Here is a 20,546-nt window from a genome sequence, read left to right on the forward strand (position 1 = left end):
TGACAGGGCAGCTCGCTTTTTCTGAACAATATGCCCTGACAGTGAAAACAATGGATGTGGCAGGTGTTGCTAAGTATCTGCAGACATCGCACGTTAATAAAATTAGTGCTGTTAAAATGAGTTTGCGTTAACACATTAATTTTGACAGCCCTAATTAAATCACATACCAGTAAAGCAGATATATCTGTGTGCCTGTTCATCCAGTTAATATATCTTGAATAAGCAGCAAAACTTTAAATGAATCCAATAAGTTAGTTAATACACTGATTTTGCATTTCTCAATCTGACACTAATCCTGGCACACCTACTCTGTCTTCTTCAGAGAAGATATGGTTGTACAATAAAAGCATTTTAATGTCTCAAACAGGCATAAAGGCAGACTACATTCCATGTATCTTCTTCAATTCTAAAGTTCAATTCAAACACCACAATGAAAAACTGTTAGTGGCCCTGGATATTGACACAGTCTTCACAAACCCACACCAGTCAACATTAGTCTCTCTTGTTTTTGGCAGTTCCGCAATCACAATCTGTACAACAGACACTAATAGACATAAAAACACAGCACAGACACTACATACAGTGTAAAGGTACAAGCAGCTCTGTCTGAAGCACTGATGCCACTGATGTCCTCTGTGCTGAACATCCTGGAAGGTTTCATAAAGGGACAATGCATTGACTTTATTGAAATGACACTGTTGCTCACTTCTATTACCTTGATTTTTGGTCATAAAGCCTATTGCCACATTTTAAAACACTCAAAGGGGAAGAAAAAAAAACATTAAAAAAACACTCAGGTTGATTCAGAGCACAAACAGAGCAAAGCCTCACTCCTCACCTGAATAGCTGTGTTTGACACTCTTGGCCTAACTGTCTAAATACTGACTTAAAAACAAAACCAATCATTTTTGATTTTTTTCTTCCAGTTAGGTTTTCCTCCCTTGCATGGCTGGAGGGGGGACAGAATCATTGCATCACGCATTTCTCTTTCTGTTGTTTAGCATACTTCCTCCTCCGCTGCTCTAGACCTCGCTCTAGGCGCTCATCCTCCTCCAGAGCTCTGAAGGCAGGGACAGAGGAGGAGAATCATAGGATGTCTACACATGATGTGTTTCAATAAAAGAAAGAGATTAATTCTCTGGTAACCCAAACACAGTTAAGTGTGTCTCACCCTCTCTCTTTGGCATCGATATTGTGGACCAGTTCATCTCTCTTGTTAACCATTGACACAAGCTCCTGAAGCAGAAGCTGCTCTCTGTGTTTATGGGCCTGAGTCTTCTGCCACTCTGCACAGTAAAGACCCAAGACAAACAGAAATTACACAAATTAGGACTTTCTGAAAAAGAAAAGATTAACATGGTGTTTTTGGCAAGACTTTTCATACTATATATTGGTTAAATATTCAGAGTGGTGAAATTTTATATAACATTGGATATATCTAAAGGTTGAGTCATGCCAACTGGATTTTCAGTTTTTAAGTCAAAACATTTCACCACCCATCCAAGTGGCTTCATCACTCTGAGAAAAAAGCTGCACTGGAACCTCCAACATATCTCCCATGTTGGTGAACAAAAGGAGTGAGCTCAGGTGAGGGTCATTACGACCTAATAGTGGGCTCATGTGACCCCTCTGATTCACCACTGGCTACAGAGGGTGTCCTCCCTGGAAAACATTTGATTTGTTCCTTACTTCCTTTATTGGGAACAGATGAAAGGGCAGCCTGGTAGGTAGGTAGGTTATGTCTGAGCCCTCCACCCCTGTTAAGGGAGGGTTTTTCCACTTGTACATAGATAGATTCCCTGACTCTTCTCTCAAACCACCTATCATCTCTGTCCAAGATATGTACATCACTGTCTTTAAATGAGTGTCCTGTTTCCGTTAAATTGAGATGCACAGCTGACTGTGGTCCTGAGGAGCTGCTCCTCCTGTGCTGGGCCATCCTGTTAAGTGGTTGTTTGGTTTCTCCAATGTAGAGTTCTGAGCATTCTTCTTTACACTGGACAGCATATACTACATTGCTCCTCTCTTGTTTTGGTGTCTGGTCTTTAGGGTGAACCAGTCTCTGTCTCAGTGTGTTGGTGGGTTTGAAGTGAACTGGTATCTGATGTTTCCCAAAAATCTGTTTAAGCCTCTCTGAAACACCTGCTACATAGGGAATGACCAGGTTTTTCCTCTGTGGACCTTGAGGCTCAGCCATGTCTCTTTTTTTGACTGATGTGGATGTTACCTTGTTGAAAGCCCACTTAGGGTAGCCACAGGTTTTGAGAGCTGTCTTTACATGTGTGTCCTCCTTTCTCTTGTCCTCCATAGAGGTAGGGATGTTGTTTGCGCTGTGGCGTAAAATCCTGATGACTCCTAGTTTGTGTTGCAGTGGGTGATGGGAGTCAAAAAGAAGGTATTGGTCTGTGTGTGTGGGTTTCCTGTAGACTTCTATCTCTAGGTTACCATCAGACCTAGGTTACCATCAGGGTTGAGGCTGCTCCTTGTAGAGAGGGTGCTGTCCTCTTTTAGTCTTCTCCTAACAGATGTTAAAGCCTCGGTGGTGGGGATGCTGGTGAAGAGGGATGTCACATCAAAGGATACCATAGTTTCATCTCTATCCAGGTTCAGATGTCTGACTCTGGAGGCAAATTCCTCTGAATTCCAGATGTGGTGGTCTGTGTGACCTACCAGTGGCGCTAAGCTGGTGGCAAGGTGTTTGGCAATGTTATGTCACCAAGTTTATGCTGCTGACGAAGGGCCCTCTCTCTTTGTGTATCTTAGGGAGCCCATACAGATAGGGGATGGTCTCTCCTGGATACAGCCTGTAGTAGGTGGTCCTGTCAATGCCATTGTTCTTTTCCAGGTGTTCTAAACATTCAATCACCTTTTTCTTGTAGGTGCTGGTGGGGTCCCTTCTTAGCTTTTCATAGGTCTGTTGATCTTCCAAGAGAGAGGTTACTTTTTCATGATAGTCTGTTGTGTTTAGGACCACATTGCATCTCCCTTTGTCTGCATGCAGGATAGTAATACTCTTGTCCTTAGACAGGCTGACAGGGCCCTGCTCTCCTGGGTGGTGAGGTTGAGTGGTGGTGGCTTAGAACTAGAGAGTGCTGCAGTGACTTTTAGCTGGAGTTCCTCTGCTAAGGCTATAAAGAAGGATGTTTCTTGGCGAACTTTGGCCTTACTGAGCTCAAAATGGTGTTTTTTACTGCAGAGGCCCTTTTCATTTAAATACAAAGCTAAAAAAGCTAATGAATGGCTCCATCCACCCTTTCCTAGAGGGCTGCTTATCTCACATGCCAAAGACATGGGTTTCCTTCTCCATTGTTAAAAAGAGAAGTTATTCAGAAGATTGTTTTCACTTGTATAATTTAATTAGGTGAGATGTAGGTCACAAGCCCAAGGCTACAAACCTAAAGCATAAAGCACAATATGAGGGTTTGAAAGCATGTCAGTGTGTACTTTGTTGCTAAAGTGGTGTCTCACCTTCAATTGCCATTATGTCTCTCAACTCTTTCTTTAATAGCTCAAATCGTCTTTCCAAGTCTTGTTCTTCCAGCCTGGCAATCACAAGACATGCAGATGCAGATGTGACACGTCTTTGCTTAAGGAAGTGCATTGTCTGCTTTTCAAAATCATGTCCCATTTATTTCTTTTAACCAAAAGAAAAAAATAACTCAAAGTGCACTTAAAAACTCAGCTGTTAATGCTATGACAACTGAGAAAACGCTGCTAATGAAAACTTCATGGTCAAGAATGAATGTTTTTTACTTTGTTTTCAACAACATTATTCAGAGAAACTGCACAGTGTATGAACATGTATATGCATGTATACAGTATGCTGCAGATGTCTTACAGTAGCTGTAGGTGGTCCTGCCTCCTGATTAAAGCATTTTTCTTGTTGACGAGCACAAACCATTCTTGAATCAGCCTCTCCTCTTCCAACTTGTCACTGCCTGAATGAGAAAATCACATCAGGATGGTCCCACTGTCAGTTACAGCCCTTGTCTTACATTTCTAAATTGGTATAATATAGGTTTAGAGTTCATAACAAATAAGATCAGAACTGTTTTTCATTATTTGTGTATTTTACCTGTTTCCAATAACTGTCTGAGTTTCCTCTCCACCACACTAGCCCTGTTATCAATGTGATTTTGCTCTGCTTCCAAGGCTTCCATCTGATTCAGCACATACTGGCTGGGATCCTGGGTACAATCACCAGTATACATAGTACAAACATAGTACAAAGTGACCAACAAGCAGAATAGAAAAAACGTTTCTTAAGAAATTCAAGGTCTTAGAACTTTGTAATCTACTTCAATACAGAAACAGTTGTAGAGATTCAACTCTACAAGGAAACAGAGGGATAACCGACCTGGCCTTCTAGTCTTCCCTGCTCAACCACTGCTTCTGTTTTCTCTGTAAGAAAAATACAGAAATGAACAATTCCATTTGTATGAAAAGCTTAAAACCTTAATTGTGAATACACAAAATCATTACAAATACTAAAGTCCAAATAAAGTCAACAAAAAAGTCAAGTTTAAAAAGATACCTTTATACAGTATCAAGACTACTCTCTACAACTACTCTCAAAAAGTACTAACCAGTCTCTGACTTCCTTTGACCTTCTTGGCCTGTAACAACCTAGAAAGACAAAAAAAAAATCCTCACATTTTATATAGCTATAAAAGAGGATAAAGAAATGGATCAATGAGTAAGACTATAAGGTATCATACCAGTGACATGTCTCCTTCATCTACCGATCCACTCCTCCGCTGTGACCTACGCTTCTTGACAAGATCAGCATCTTTGACATGAGAAAATCCAGACCTGGACATGAAATAGGTCCTTGGTGGTGGCACTGGAGACTGAGCCCCACCTGCCCCAACCTGCAAACGTTTGCTTCTGGGAGGTGGAACCACATCCTGTCTATTATTACTGTCTTTCTCTGCTGTTCCTGAAGTCCCGTTAGTCTCAAGATTTAGACCCTCCTCCTGGAGTCTCTGGGTGCAGTAGCGAACAGCTTCCTCAGGGTCCTCTTGTCGATCCCCTGCTACTGCATAACTAGACTCACTGCTGTCCTTCTCTATGTGAATCACACTGAGCTCCTGGCCAGTGAAATGGGTGCGTATCTGATTGAGATAGGTCATTACAATGAGGCGATCAGGGACTGCTAGCATGACCATGTCTGAAGGCTCCATTAGCCTAGAAATGCCAAGTTCTGCAAAGCCATCAAAGGCCTGCAACATGTAGAAAAGTAGATGGATGAAAGGATTATATTAGGACTTTTCAATCAAAAGATGAAAATTGTTACAGTCACACTACTGTATGTTGGTACTTTACTCAGCAGCTAACCAATCATTATTTACCTTTTTGTTGTTATATTTGATGTCATACGGGTCCAGCAGTTCATAATTACTATACAAAGGAAAACTAAGATAAAATTAACACATAAAACAGAGTACACAGTAAGAGCAGTGTTTTAACAGTTTCTTACATCTTTTCTGGGTGGAAGTGATGCAAGATAGCGCAAAAGGCCAGGCCATTCCTCCACGAGGTGCTGAAGTTGGTGATCTTCACTCCCTTGTGACCTTGTGTGACTTCCTGACACCACTCCAGTAGAGACTGACTGGATGTCACTAAGATAGGACTTCCTAACTGGTTTTAAAACACACACAATAACAATACCGGGGAATTACTGCAATATAAATTAGATTCAGAACATTACAGTACAGAAACCCCCTTCAACTGTCACATTCGAGCTTGTAAATGACTACACATTACTAAAGCTGAATTAAGGTTTAATAATAATATAGGTTTTTGGGGGATAACAGAATTTCAAAGGAAACATTTTTACATTATGTTCCATTAACATAACACATCATTTGAAGTTATGTTTCCATCCATTGGAAATATGTTCAATACCTACTATACTTCTACTTTCTTCAATGCCTAGTCTCTAAGTTTATTTACTGTTTGGTTCAGGCAGCGGTGACAAATGAGGTTGATGTGAACAGAGTTTGCAGGCCTTTAACCAAAACCAAGCTAAAAGCTCAGTGAACACAGTCATTTGATCAATTAAAACACTGTGTTAATATACAATTATTGATTGGAGCAGCTTTAACATACTTCTGCAGAGGCAGCATCATCTGCAGCTTTTCTCTCAGGTGTTATTGGTTCACTAGTTTGGTGGAGGCTGACATCTTGTGAGCTGCTGCTGTCTAGATAAGAACCACTCAAACGCTTCTTCCCTCTGGGCACAGGTACTGGCCTATTTGAAGTTTCTTCTGCTTTGTCCCTTTGCCTGGTAATACAGAAAAAACAAAGCAGAGTAATCAATAACTTTCACAATTTATTTTAAACCAGAAATACTCCAAAGAGCCAAACACTGGTTACTGATGACTTTCAAATTGTGCTGTTAATAAAACCACATACATGTACGATAATTAAATGTTAGATTTATTGTATACAGAGAAAAACTGACACAAAACAGATTTCTCAGATAAGAGTGCAATCCCATCACCTTAAAGTGTGCCGACTCTTACCTTTGTTCCTCTATACAATGAGCCATTAGATCTACTGACACAAAACCAAAGTCCAAATCTTCATCCCTCATTTCCTTTCTTGAGCTTATTTTCATTTGTGTGCTGTCTTTTTCATCCTCAATATGAAGCCATTCTTCCTGGGCGCATACAACAGTGGAAGCAAGGTCTCTACCATCCTCTGCTTCCAGGATTTTTTCCATGTGAGCCTCCTCTGACACTGTCTCTCTAACACTCTCTGGGTCATCTGCAACAACAGGTTTATCTGCTAAGGTCCAGCCTTCAAAGATTTCATCCACTTTCTTCTCAGTATCTTCAACAACATCTGGGTGAGGTAATTCTTCATCTTGCATTGCGGCTAGCACTTGCTGTTCCAACTCTGATGTAACACCTTCACCTTGGATTGTGACAAACCCTCCTTTAGAGATCACACTTGAATCCAGTAATATTGATCCTTCCTTTATCTCCTTGCTGGTGACAGGTGTATCTTTTTGGGATATCTGAGACAATTCCATTTCTAGGTGGACTAAACTGTGTGGTGTGCTATCTGAATAAGTTGTATTAAGACCTTTTTTGGCACAAGGCAATGAAACAAGCAAGTCTGACTGTTCATTGTGTTGGACTGTTTTACAATCAGTGGTATCAGATATTGTGTGAGGCTGGCTGGGAGGTAGTGAAACTGTAATGTCATCTGAGAACGTATCACTGAGACATTTCTTTATTCTTGGTTTTGGTACTGGCAAGCTTGAGGGTCTTGGTGTCATCTCTGAAGTATCATCATCCACTACTTGAACGCTGCTATCAATGGTCAGTCTGCTTTTCCTCAAATGTACACCTGCTTCTTCTGCAGACATTAAAGGCTCAACACCTATATAAACTGGGGAAAGGTCTTTGCTATGTTGCTCCACTGACAATTCTTTAGTTGTTGAGGAAATGGATGAAGGACAACCTTGTCTTTCTACCTGGGCCCCTTCTCCAATGGAAGCCTGAACTGAGGTCTCTGTAGCTGTAAAGTCATCAGGGAAGGAGCCACTGAAATGTTTCTTTACATGAGGCCTTGGAATAGGATAAGTTGTTTGTATATCTCTTTCTGCCTTTGCTATCTCTGGTGCAGGCTCTGATTTCTGAGAGGTGATGTTGATCATCCTGACAGATGTATCACCAGCTTTCCTTGATTGTTTTGTCTTTTCCATATTACCCATTGTAGGGTTGTCATTCCATTCTGGTTTTACAGATTCCCTATTTGCGGCATAATTGTGTTCTGTAATTCTCTTGTCACTGTCCATTTTGCCACGTTTGCTTAAAGACAATTTCTTGCCATGTTGTGGAAGACATATCTTCTTGATTATTGATAAAGACGTTTGCTTGGCATGAAATATCTCAGGTTCTGGCTTTGGGGTGATGCTGTTAATTTGTAGTGGGTGTTTGATGTTCTTTGAATGTTTACCTGAGACATCAGAACTTATCTCACAGGGTTGGGGAAGTACAGGATCAGACGTTTCCAAAGCAGCATTAGCTTGGTCTTTTAAATATTGCTGATCATGAACTATTAGAATAGATTTCTCTCTGGTAATACTGTTTTTTTTCCTGAGGGGCTTGGAAGGGGCAGTTTTCTGTGGAGTTTCAGGTAGCAAACTACTATCTCTTGCTTTCCCACGAGGGGGAGGAACGACATCCATAGATAATTGCACAGATTCAGCTTCCAGTGTGTGTTTATTTTGAACTGTGTGTCCTTTTACAGTTTCAGGAATACTACCATCTTCTGACTTTATGCTACAAGATGGGGCAAAGTAATTGGCTGGTTGGGTGGAAATCATCTCACCAGTGGCAGACTCCCTTACAGCCTGTACTGAAATAACTTCAGGGTGAAGCTTGACAGATAATTCAATAAATTTCTGTTTGGTGTCCTTTGTTAAACTATCTTTCTTTCTGAGTGGCTGTATTGGAACGGCGTCTTTTTCTTGATCCTGCCCTTTTTGTTGAGGTTTTTGAACTTGTCTTTTTGGTTTCCTGTCCTGCTGAGGGACACCAATGTCACTATGTGGTCCAACTGGACTGTTTTGATCATGTGACGGTTTATCCAAGAGTACCTCCCTATGTTTACTGTCATCCTTTACAGGCTGCGTGGAATATGCAGATATGTCCTCAATGCTTTGTTGTTTGGGGCTTAAGGAAAAGAAAGGACATGCTTCAGAATTTACTGTTCTTGACTTTAAAATTGTGTAACGCACTCATCTCAAACCAAATCTACTCAAGCAAAAAGACATGAACCAAATCTTGTCACACGTTGTACAACACAACTGACCCCGATTTTCAACAATCTGGTTTATTTATGCGCATGCACAGTCATTGCACATGCACTAAGTCAACAAAGGACACAAAGTTAACACCTATGTACAACAACAAAATTAGCAATATTGCCAATCCTTCAGCTATTACAAAGCTGACCATGACAATTTTTTGGATAGTACAGGTTCATACTGTAAGCAAAACAAATGACATTAAATCCATCCATCATCTATACCCACTTATTCCTTAACCAGGGAAAAGACATTAAATTATCGACAAAAATGCAGAACATACATTGTCACACCATGCAATTAAAAACTTAAGTGGGTCATAGTCTGCCAACACTCACCCTTTATCCAGCTTTGAAGATGGCACTATTCTAATCTCATCTTGTTCTGTCTTGATCTCATGCCTTGCTAACAAACTTTCAGGGTATAATGATGAGTCCTGCTCAGGGAATAAGCTTTCCTTTGTATCACTTTCATCAAGAAAGGCATCTTCTTTCTCTAAATGTTCTCCATCTTCATTTGATATTTCGGTGATGTCAGCCTCTGTGAGTGGTGGCCATTTCTTCATGCCCGCACAAACTAAAAATCTATGATCACTCTCAGCTGGTGATGGAGACGTCGCTTGATCACCTACCAAGTTCCACATATAAGGTTCTGCACTTGTTGGATATTCAATGTTATGTTTTGTGTAAATGTCTTCAAAATGCCCTTCTATCTTCTGTATGGGAGTAATGCTGTCCACAGAATGTGGAAAAAACTTATCTGAAGGGGTCACTGTCTCCTCATTCAGGGCCATAGAGGAGACTGGGTCTATGGGCCTGGGTTGGCAATCCACTTCAATTAAAGAAGAACTAGATGGCCCCAAAATGGATGCTACGGTTTCATAACTGTGAGAAATGAATAGCACAGCAAGTGAGTAAAACCTGGAACTATGTCAAAACAATGGTTTCAACAAACATGTAACTGATTAAAGACACTATTGTGTATTGCGTATAGTGCCAAAAATGTCCATGCAAAAGCACAGTATTTACTTCAATTCTGACTTTGTCAACATCAATCCAGGAAGCTGCATTCAGAAATCACTGTGAGCTTAATATATGACATAAATGACCATAAAAATCACAAAGGCCTTAGTATTTTACCATCCACTCAATTTTAAAATGAAGTGCCCATTAAAACAGAGATATAAAATGTGAACTTGTCCTCAATCCAAAAAAACAGGTTTTGTGAGTAAGGTTTTGATGTCACACATCCCAAAACCTTTAGTTGGTTAATTCCCAGGATTAGTAATAACTGATGCACACTGTTTTGCATGCTATATACTATTACCTTTCAGATCAATCTTACCCTTTGTGAAAAACACCCACAATAGCCTTTACTAATCCTGAGGTCTCTTCCTCCTTCACTGAGATAGAAGATTCTGCCTGTTTTTCCGTTATTGCTCCCTCTGCTTCCAGTACTTCCCAACCCAAAACCCTTGCTGGCTCTGATGTGTCCAGAGATGTCTTCATTGTCTGGGCCGCCTCTGCTGCCTTCTGTTCATTTTGTAATTTGCTGAGAACCCAAATATAAAGTGTTAAGGCATGATTTTTAAACCTCAAGTGGTAAACCTCAATACAAGGCCAATGCAAAAAAGAAATGTACTCTTCACACAAATGCTGAACTTCACCATGCAGTCTCATATTACCAAAGCTACTGGCTCAATCAGTCTATGTTAGAGAAGTACAAGATCAGTCCCTTTCACAGCAAACAATGCAAGAGCACTAGGTTTTCTAACTTACCCATTATTTACAGAATCTTCTATGTTTTGATTTGCACCACCTTTGAATTTCATAAAAATAAACAGTAAAATATGTGAAAAGAAACAAGACAAAGGAAAATGAATGTGAGCTTGCTTGCTATAAATGTCTCACCGTATGCAAGTTCTGTACTGGAGCTCCTAATTAATGTGGGGGGAACACCAGGTATTCTTGAATCTTTGAGATATGTCAAAGTTGACTGTACATGAGGCAATTCTTTCAAAGCAGAAGCAGAAGAAAATGTAGAAGAAGTAACTGTTTGTTTGCCTGTTGGTTTCCACAGTGAAACGCTGGGGAATCCAAAAATTTGAGTCAAATGTGGACATGACGGAGCCATTGCTACCATGTACTTGATTTCATCATGTTTATGTTTAGTTGGAAACTTCGCAATAAGAAAAATCTTCTCATTCTGCAGTTTCTCAAACAAGGGCTTGCTGTGTGTTGTCCTAGTTTGCATATTTATAAATTCAGAACTAAGCGTATTTGCTGATGGAAAACCTGGCATACATGAAACCCATGGTACAGATGTGTATAAGCTGACCATGTCTGGTGGTCTGTCTGCAGAAGGGACTCCATATATTCTGGCCTGTTTTGGGCAGGATGTCACTAGTGTCACCATGCTTTTTATGTAGCAATACTGCTTATCCTGTTTAGCAAGTGCTATTATACTTGCTGCCCTCTTCTTCTGAGGCTTTATCAAAATTGGTTTTGTTTCACTTAGCCACCTTGTGCTGTGGACTGTAGACATAGATGCAAATCCTTTGACACTTGAAGCGCTGGTACAGCAAGGTACAAGACTTATCATTTTGGTTTCAGTCTTAGATTTGGTTTGAGGAAAAGAAGGGAACCCAGGAATCCTGGATGCTTCTGGGCAAGACGGGGCTAAGTGCAACATGGCATTCACAGTTTCTTGACTTCTATTGTGAATCACAACTGTGTCCTTTGGAAGCTTATTAAACAAAGTCTGTTGATCCATTAGCCAATGGAATTTTGAGGCCACTTCAAATGATGCAAATCCTGGGACAGTGGATACTTTGGGGCAAACAGGTACAAGTCGCAGCATACTAAACTGGGGGACAGATGGGAAGCCTGGAATCTTTGATACTGCTGGACAAGAAGAAACCAAACTAATCATGTTGTTTGATTTGTCTATGCTGATTGGTGAGCTGTGAATCCTAAACTTAATATTCTTTTGGGCTCTGTGCATTAATGAACCCATTTCAGCAAACCATCCTTTGTTTTTATGTCCTTCAACTGATGAAAATCCAGGTATTATGGAATGAAGGGGGCACATAGGAAGGAGGCTGGCCACACTGAGGCCAGACTGCACTGTGTTAGATTTTGGTATAGATGGGAAACCAGGAATACTTGACACCTTAGGACAGGATGGTACACAGGAAACCATGTTCTTCATTATCTTTCTGTTGTTATTTGATGTGTCAAATATGATCCCCTTCTTTGGAAGCCTCTTTAACAATGGCTTATTTTGGGTTAACCATCTTACATGCATACTTCCATCAACTGATGGGAAGCCAGGTATTTTGGAAAATTGGCTGCGCAGTGTAAAAAGACTGATAATATCTGGGGTACAACCCCCACTTAGGGGACTTGGATGAGAAGGGAATCCAGGCAACAGTGCCTTTTTGGGACAGGTTGGTACCAGGGAAACCATTGCTTTCATTGCTGTATTATCTATTTCACATCTGTAAATGAGTGACACCTGCCTTACTTTCATTCTTGGTTGAAACAGTGGCTCCCTGCTCACTGCCCACTCTTTAGAACTATGAGATGATGGAAACCCTAATATCTGTGACACTTTTGAGCATGAAGTTGAAAAACTGACAGCAGCATAAATCATTCTGGCTTTTGGTGCAGAGGGAAAGCCAGTGACATGTGATTCTCCTGAGCAACTGAGTGCAAGAGAAATAGTTTTTGCAACATCTAGGCTTATTTTATAGTTCTCTGCCAACAACTCCTTTTGATCTCGTTCCCCCTTTAATGACTGATGAGCAGTGTCCCAGTCTTTGCTGTTAGTTTTTTCCAGTGGAAAACCAGTCATACTGGAAGCAGCCAGAAGTACACTGACCCTACTAGACTCACTGTAGATTCCTGTATGTTCCAGAGCAGATGGAAATCCAGGGATAGAAGCCTCCTTTGGACAACTTTGGAATAAAGTTGACATGGCCTTCAATTCATCACTGTAAACTCTATCTTCAATCATCACTATGTTGACTTTTGGTGGTGTTTCCACTAAAGGTTTGTAAAGTGTATCCCAGATTTTAATCAAACAATGCTCTTCTAATGCTGGAATACCTTCGGCGAAGGAAGATTTTGGGCAACCAATTGAAAGATTCACCATATCTGATTCATCACATACTGCAGATTGTGAAAATGCAGGAATTTCTGGTATGCAAGAATGCTTTGGTATAGTTGGTTCCAAAACCTCCATCTGTTTAATTTCATCCTTCTCTTTTGGTGACATCATTTTCTTCTTTAAAAGTGGATCCTGTTGAGATACCCATGATCTGTTAATGACTTCACTGACAGACGGTGAGCCAGGTATTGTAGATACACTTGAACAACAGGAATAAATGTCCACCAAACTTGGCCTGTCATATATTATAGTATGTTGTTGTACAGAGGGGAATCCTGGATTTCTGGCCTCTCTAGGACAACACAGTATTAGTAAAGGCATTTCCTTATTCTTTTCATTCTTCTTTAATGAATCTGATAGCAATATTTCCTTCATTTTTGATTGTTTTTCCCAGATTAGCCTTTGATCTGTAAGCCAATGTTGTTTTCCTTTTATCGCCAATTTGGATGGTACTCCAGCAATATTTGTCATGATAGGGCAGGTTTCCAAAAACGTTGACTGTTTGTACTCAGTCTCAGTCTTTGGCTTCACATGGTGGGAAGAGTTTATATTCACCATTTGTTCTACAAAGCTTGTGTGTCCTTTTAAATGAAGAGCAGATTTGGTGTTTATAATTTTATTATCTTTTGTTGGTTTATTCCAAGTAGACTCACTGTCCAGTAGGCATTCATTCGTTTGTTCAGCAGTAGCAGAAAATTCAAATATGCGACTGATTGTTGGGCATGTTGGCAACAGAACTGCCACTCCAGCTTCTGTCTTTGTCCTTATTTCATCATCGCTGTCTAACACCATGGCAGCACCCGGGCTGACAATTTCCGTTATCATATCCACTTCTTTCTCTGATGTTGCCTCTGTACTCTCTGTTGTTAACTCCTCCCATGGTTTGATCCTGTTGTTAGGACATTTTTGTTGGGTTGCCTTTGGTAGCTCCTCCCATAGTATGGTCCTGTTGTTAGGACATTTTTGTTGGGTTGCCTTTGGTAACTCCTCCCATAGTATGGTCCTGTTGTTAGGACATTTTTGTGTGGTTGCCTTTGGTAGCTCCTCCCATAGTACGGTCCTGTTTGTAGAAAGGTTGTCTAACTGATGTTCAGCATTATTTATTTGGGATTGAGAAGAGAGTTCTGCTGCACCAGCAACAACTGGGCATGGGGGCTGTAGTGAAACCTCGTTTTCTTGTCTGAAGAGAAGGTAAATAGAAATTACAGTCAAAGTCGAATGTGCCAGATACAAATAATAAGAGTATTAGCACATTATTTCTATTACCAACAGTCCAATATGTCTATACAAGATTCTACAATAAATCATTGTTTCATGATGTAATTACAGCTAATTAATGTCTGATAGCAAAGTTGGAAGTAAAACTTTATGTTGCTGCTTGTTATCCTTTTAAAGTAAGTATTTTAGTCACATGCAAGCAAATTTAACAAATGTTATTCACTCCAATTTTAAACCAGATTCTATTAAAGCAATTATTCACAAGTCTTTAAAAGTTCAAGTACTGGAAGCAAAGCTTCATGCCACAGAGGTAGATTCTACAGGTAGAACAGCCAGCGGTATAAATAGCCAGTGTTGTTACATGATAAAAAATACTTCAACTTAAGTTCTTCACAGTATATCCCTCCAAAGCAGTATATCCCACTGCACCCGATATACTTTTTTATAAAGTCAGCAACTGAAAATTTATAGTGAACTGTGTATTTCCATGAAATTAATTGTGGCTCTCCTTAAATTAAAAATTTAATTCCCCTAGGTATACAGCCATATTTGCCAACACCTCCAGAGAGACCCCCATTTTTCACTACCCTCTCTTTATTTCCTCCTGCGTTTAAAATTCTCCTGCATTTCTCACAATTTTTGACAAAATTTCACACTTTTATCCCCTTTCGTTCTCACAACCAGTTCCTGATGCTGTGCATAATAAGCGTATTGTTTCCAGCAGGACAACAATAAAACAACTACCATATTTTTTTAAGGACCATAAGACCCACCAGAATATTACCTATCCTTTCTCTCTCAGAGCCTGCACATAGAGCACTTATCTAACACCCTGGATCCACAGTGTCACATAATAATGACATGAGTGACTACTAAAGATAGGAAGGCATGACCCTGACCTACAATATGTCCCCTCTCTTACACTAAGATCTGTATTTCTTGAGTACCCTTAAAACTCAAAGTGCTGATAAGTGACAAGAGGGAAGAACATTTATGAATTCCTAAACCATGTAATAACACAAAGCAAAAAAACAAACAAAAAAAAACACATAGATTAATCACAAATTCTGCCATAAATGAGACATACAAATGGAGTTGAGATGGTGCAAAATGCATAATTTTTTAAATGCATCACATAATTTCTGCGGAGAACAAAGAAACCCACCTCTTCCTAACACTCAAGATTAGTGGCATGTCAGGAACAGAGTGCCACAATCTGTAATGCAAGTTTCTGAAAACAGAATAAGAAAGCAAATTTTTAAATACTGACTCATTTAAATCACAGTATTCTACCTCCAACGTTTCAACTCACTCACCCTTTTCCTAGAATGACTGCCTCCTCATTTTCAACTGGTATCCAAAAGCCTTCTTTATCTTTAGGCTTCTCCAAAGGCGAGCACATATTAGATTTTGTTTCCTTTGAGTCAAGATATAATCTGATTTGGCTGCCCTCGCCCCATGATGTTTCAGTCCCAGTAACTTTAGAGGATGTTAGATCTACCTGAGTTTCAGGCTTTGATGATGGAAAATATTTGACAATGGTCTCAGTGAGACAGGTTGATGATTCAACTACATCCTCTGGTACATCCTGGACAGGGAATAAAAACTGTGTGGATTTCTCTCTGCCAGAAACTTTACAAAAGGATTGTTCTTCCAACTCATGACTTCCAATTAGCTTTCTTCTGGACTTCAGTGGTGTTTTAACTGCCCACCCTTGTCCTAAACGGTGCCCATGTGTCGACGGTACCCCAAGCACAGAAGCTTTTTTTGGGCAAGATGGCAAAATATTTACCATATTTGGAAGACAATCTACATCGGTTTTTGGACAAAAAGATTCAAGAGAAAGAACAGCCTTCCTTACATCATTGTGCAGAGATTCATACCTTTTGTGACAGTGGACTTGCATCTTTATCTTCACCACTGGCCAGGCCACTACTTTAGAATCAGAAATCACTGACGCTGTTGAAGGCAAACCAATGACAACTGATGATCTTGGACAACATGGCATCATCTGTACCATGTCTGGATTTTTTTCTACAATGAAATCAGCAGTTTGGAATCGAGAAGCCGATGGCAATCCAGGGTTCAGGGCTTGTTGTGGACATGATGCAAGCATACTCATCATTTCTTTGTCTTTATATGACATCTTTTTAAAGGTAAAGTCTTGGCAAACACATCCATGCCTTCTGTTGAATGGGTATTCCCAAACTGCATCCCCTTTCACATACCAGTCATCATATTTTTTTGCAATGTTCTTTGCAGGGAGACCTGGAATTTTACTGATTCTTGGGAAAGTGTCTAATAATTTTAACATCCTGGGAACCTCTTTCATTAATTTTTCCACTGGTCTTTCTCCTACCTTAGAGGGAATTCCAGGAATATTCGAGTGTTTGGGACAGGGTGGCAACATCGATACCATAATTCTAACCCCTGACCTATCTCTAAAACACAATTTATGGTCATATATTCCTGACAGTTTTCCTCGGTTTGTTAATAGACTTTCCATTAGTGGCATTTTGTTTACACTCCATTGTGCTTCATCAGATTTACTCTGGAATTTAGAAGGTATTCCACAAACTTTGGAGTGTGTTGGACAGGTTGGCAGCAGATTAATCATATTTCGTATATCTAACAATATCTGACATGGTACTGATGGAAAGCCTGATAAACAGGCTCTCTGTGGGCAGGAAGGCAATATGGACACCATATTTAGAATCATATCACAATCAAAAAGGAACATATTAACATCCTGTAAATGTAACATAACTGTAGACTTCTCCTTAGGGTGCATAAGGCACTTTCTTTGCATTAGCCACTCTGATTGTTTGGTTGCATTTCTAAGTGGCATTCCAGGAACTCTAGATACCTTTGTACAAGTATGTAGTAAATTTACAGCAGTAAGGCCATCAGATAATGTCAAAGCAGAAGGAAACCCAGGTACATAAGCAATCTTGGGACAAGAGGGCAATATTGCACTAATGCTTTCAGTAGTGTAATCAAAACACAAAAGTGTACTTAGAACTGGTGCTTCCCTTTTGATAAATGGACTCTCCCACTTAAAGCTTTTATAAGCAAACCATTCCTTACAGCTAGACAAACAAAGTTTCTGTGAAGGAAAACCAGTAATTCTACTACATCTGGGGCATGAAGGCATTACATTAACCATAGTAGGTCCTTGTTGAGGAGCAGAGGGCAAGCCAAAAACTTTGTTTTTTTGTGGGCAACTTATCAACATATTTACCATACCTTTAAGGATGTTTGTGTCTTCTGGTATACACTGAAGAGTATAAACTTGTGTATTCTTGTCTGATCTTTTGCTAATTACTGTCTTTAAAGCATGCCAATCCTTGTTCTGTGAATTGTTTTGATACTGAGATGCCATACCAAGTGTTTTGGTCTGTTCAGGACACATAGGTACAAGACTAACAATACTCTGTAACAGATTCTGGGGTTGTGTGTCAATACCTACAGGGCCAGTTTTCAGGGGTATGGTCAACAATGCCACTGAACTGATTAGTTCCTTTTTGTCTACCTTGTGAGCAGTATCTAGGATAATATCTTGATTCAAAACTTTACTTTTACTTGTCAATTTCTCCATCACAATATGCCTGGGCATATCCAAACTTCCAAATTCTTGTTTTGATGCTAATGGAACACCAGGGATACTAGGTTCTTTTTGTTGCACACAGGGAAAACCAGGAAGGGTTACCTTCCAAGCACAAGAGGGTAGTATATTGACCATATGTTTTATGCATTCCTTACCCTCATGTGACTTTTCTGGAGCCTTAACAAAATTACTTCTTAACGGCCTATCTACAATTTTTTCCTTCAAAGCATGCCAGTTGTCATTATATACCCTAACTCCTTGTCTAAATTGCATACCTGCAATCACTGTCTTTAAGGGACATGTAGGAAGTAGACTGGTCACACTTGGAGTGTCTCTTGCCTTCTGCAGTGGAGCAGAAGGAAACCCTGGAACACTAGCCTTTCTAGCACATGTTGGCAATATGGCCACCATAACTTTAATCATATTAGTATCATGAACAACTTGTTCCTGAACAGAAGACATGTGTGGAACAAATGCTTCTTTTATATTCAGTGGTTTCTTCCACAGAGTACGTCTCTCCCAAACATTCCTATTATTTCCAGTTACTGATTCAACCGAAGCTAGACCTGGAAGCCTGCTAAGTCTGGGACATGTTGGTAAAAGGTAAGCAATATTTGGCTCATATTTCAAAGTAGATGGGAATCCAGGAACACTGGAATACTGATGAAGGGAACCAACACAATCTGAATACAGGAGTAATGTCAATCTCCTGCTGGGTAATTTCTGAAACAATAAGCTCCTGTCATTTGGCCATGCTATAACTGGGGACTGATACAGAGATGACATGCCAGGAATCCTGGAATATTGTGGGTTGCTTGATAATAACTTCTTCATACTTGACACACTCACTGTTCTTTCAGTCTGAGCTTCAGACTCTAAACTAGATGACAAATCAGAAATCCCTCTTGGACACAATGGACCAAGCTCCACCTTAGATATGTACACACATGATTCTTCAGTACAGACTGCGGAGTTTGGCAGCACAGGTTCCTGTGTAACTCTCCCATCTCTTTCACACAGTGGTATGTTATCCGTAGAACATTTTACATTTTCTGTTCCCCCTTCCTCCATGTAAGCTTGTAAGTCCAAATTCCGACTTTTTGTGGCAGACAATGCAAAACTTACATTAGAGTCTTCTCTTTGTTTTGATAAATTGTTCATTGTGGCATGCTCTGCTGACAAAAATGGAGAGTCCCATCTTGAAGTGGCTTGGTCCGAAGCAGTTGTGTTACATATGATTTTCTTATCCACAATGGGTATAGGAACAGCAGGGCTAATTTTTAAAGTACCTGTTTGTGGTTTCTCCCACTGCGCATTTGTGGACTGTTCCAGAGACTGAGCTCCTGTTGTTTTGTTTATCACCACTGGAGGAAAAGTAGAATCTGTGTCTCTAGGAAAAGATGACATGGGGGAAGCCATGCTGTTTTTTCTGAAGGAGTAGAGTATGTTAAAGATTGATGTCAGAACAAAAAGGCTAAACAAAACTTTTAAAACATAACTGAGAAAAACCTATTTATCTATAATTGTCATTAATTACTTTTACATTGGAAGTGTTAACTTGGAAAATGTGTTAAGAAGACCATGTCACACTTACCCTAACTCCTTAGTTACATCTTTTTTATGGGTTACTCCTATCTTTCCTATTGGTTTTGTGTCAGAGGTTGCAATTTGAGGCAAATGCAACAAAGGTGCCTGAAGTGATCTGGAAGTAGGTTGGGTGATGGTAGGAGAAAGGGATATATGCTGAACAGGCTCTGGCTGGGCTACTGGATTTCCTAACTGAACGGGCATCTTGGACAAGTGACTTCTTGGCTCAACCAGAGGTTCCTTGACTGAAGTAAATGTTGCATTATGAATTGCTGGGATTTGCTTAGATGCAGAAGTGTAGGGAGGAAGCGTTGGCTGGACTTTGGACAACACCCTAGTTGAGCTTGATTCTGTCTGATCCATCTGTGTTTTTGGCATCTCAAAATATTTTATTCCTGGGGCTAAGGGGATTGAGTGTCTACAGGACAGAAGTGAGGCCAAGCTCTCAGGTCTGAAGAACAAACAAATGTAGATCGGAGTTATGATGTAAGAAGAGTCTTCAGCATGATAATGCAGTCACAAGAGTCACAATGACAAGAGTCAAAACGAATTTGGGATAAATTATGACAAGAATGATCAGGCACTATTAGCCAATCAAAACAACACTACCAGATTGTTTGCTACACTTCAAAAGTTGTTTTTGTTGACATTTGATGTAATATAAAAAATCCTTTTAAAGCAGACACATTTTAGGATAAGGTCCTTTCATGTGCAGTGAATGAATAAGCAGTATGATTCAGGTTCTGTATTTAATCATTTTTACATTTTTTTAGCTGAGAGGAATTTGTTTGTGGGATGAAGTTTCTGAAGCCAGAGCTGCTAAGCCAAGCCTAACCAGTTAATGGAAAACGCAAGCGATAACAAATCACACCTTACATTAGCGACCTTAACAATAGTAGCAGGTACAAGCTGTGCATGGTCTTAACCAGCTGTTAGAAGGAATATAGTAGACTAAATTACCTCAGGCCTTATTATCTTACACAGTATTACAGGTCAAAGACCCAGGAGAAGCACAGCTACATCCACATCACTTTAGAGTCCTAATTTTTGCTAAATGTCAAAAGTTAGTCTGTTATTTCCAGTCCACTTACTTTCTTAAATAATACTTGGCTCTTTTTACCAGCCCCTCATACACTTCAC

The 20,546-nt window shown here is 39.9% G+C and overlaps 1 protein-coding gene across 9 annotated transcripts in view; it reads right to left on the reverse strand.

Moving 5' to 3' along the window:
* Nucleotides 1-336: 336 nt before the first annotated feature.
* ehbp1l1a (EH domain binding protein 1-like 1a) overlaps nt 337-20,546 on the reverse strand; it is a 33,817-nt gene continuing 13,607 nt past the window's right edge. For 3 of the 9 annotated variants that reach the window (XM_026328882.1, XM_026328867.1, XM_026328859.1), the window contains 19 exons: nt 19,414-19,857; nt 15,529-19,248; nt 15,378-15,443; nt 10,735-14,174; nt 10,603-10,642; nt 10,169-10,375; nt 9,163-9,708; nt 6,528-8,690; nt 6,112-6,286; nt 5,480-5,640; nt 5,352-5,400; nt 4,719-5,222; nt 4,587-4,626; nt 4,358-4,401; nt 4,076-4,187; nt 3,839-3,938; nt 3,469-3,542; nt 1,172-1,286; nt 337-1,060 (listed from right to left, as the gene is read on the reverse strand). In XM_026328882.1, coding sequence (XP_026184667.1) covers nt 967-1,060; nt 1,172-1,286; nt 3,469-3,542; nt 3,839-3,938; nt 4,076-4,187; nt 4,358-4,401; nt 4,587-4,626; nt 4,719-5,222; nt 5,352-5,400; nt 5,480-5,640; nt 6,112-6,286; nt 6,528-8,690; nt 9,163-9,708; nt 10,169-10,375; nt 10,603-10,642; nt 10,735-14,174; nt 15,378-15,443; nt 15,529-19,248; nt 19,414-19,857 — 12,094 coding nt within the window. In that variant the 3' untranslated portion in view covers nt 337-966. Of the gene's footprint in view, nt 1,061-1,171; nt 1,287-3,468; nt 3,543-3,838; nt 3,939-4,075; nt 4,188-4,357; nt 4,402-4,586; nt 4,627-4,718; nt 5,223-5,351; nt 5,401-5,479; nt 5,641-6,111; nt 6,287-6,527; nt 8,691-9,162; nt 14,175-15,377; nt 15,444-15,528; nt 19,249-19,413; nt 19,858-20,546 lie in introns of those variants that run through there. The other 6 variants (XM_026328874.1, XM_026328901.2, XM_026328890.1 and 3 more) reach the window with 6 other exon arrangements.

Source organism: Mastacembelus armatus, chromosome 18, assembly GCF_900324485.2.
Source record: "Mastacembelus armatus chromosome 18, fMasArm1.2, whole genome shotgun sequence".
In the NCBI taxonomy this organism is placed as follows: Eukaryota; Metazoa; Chordata; class Actinopteri; order Synbranchiformes; family Mastacembelidae; genus Mastacembelus; species Mastacembelus armatus.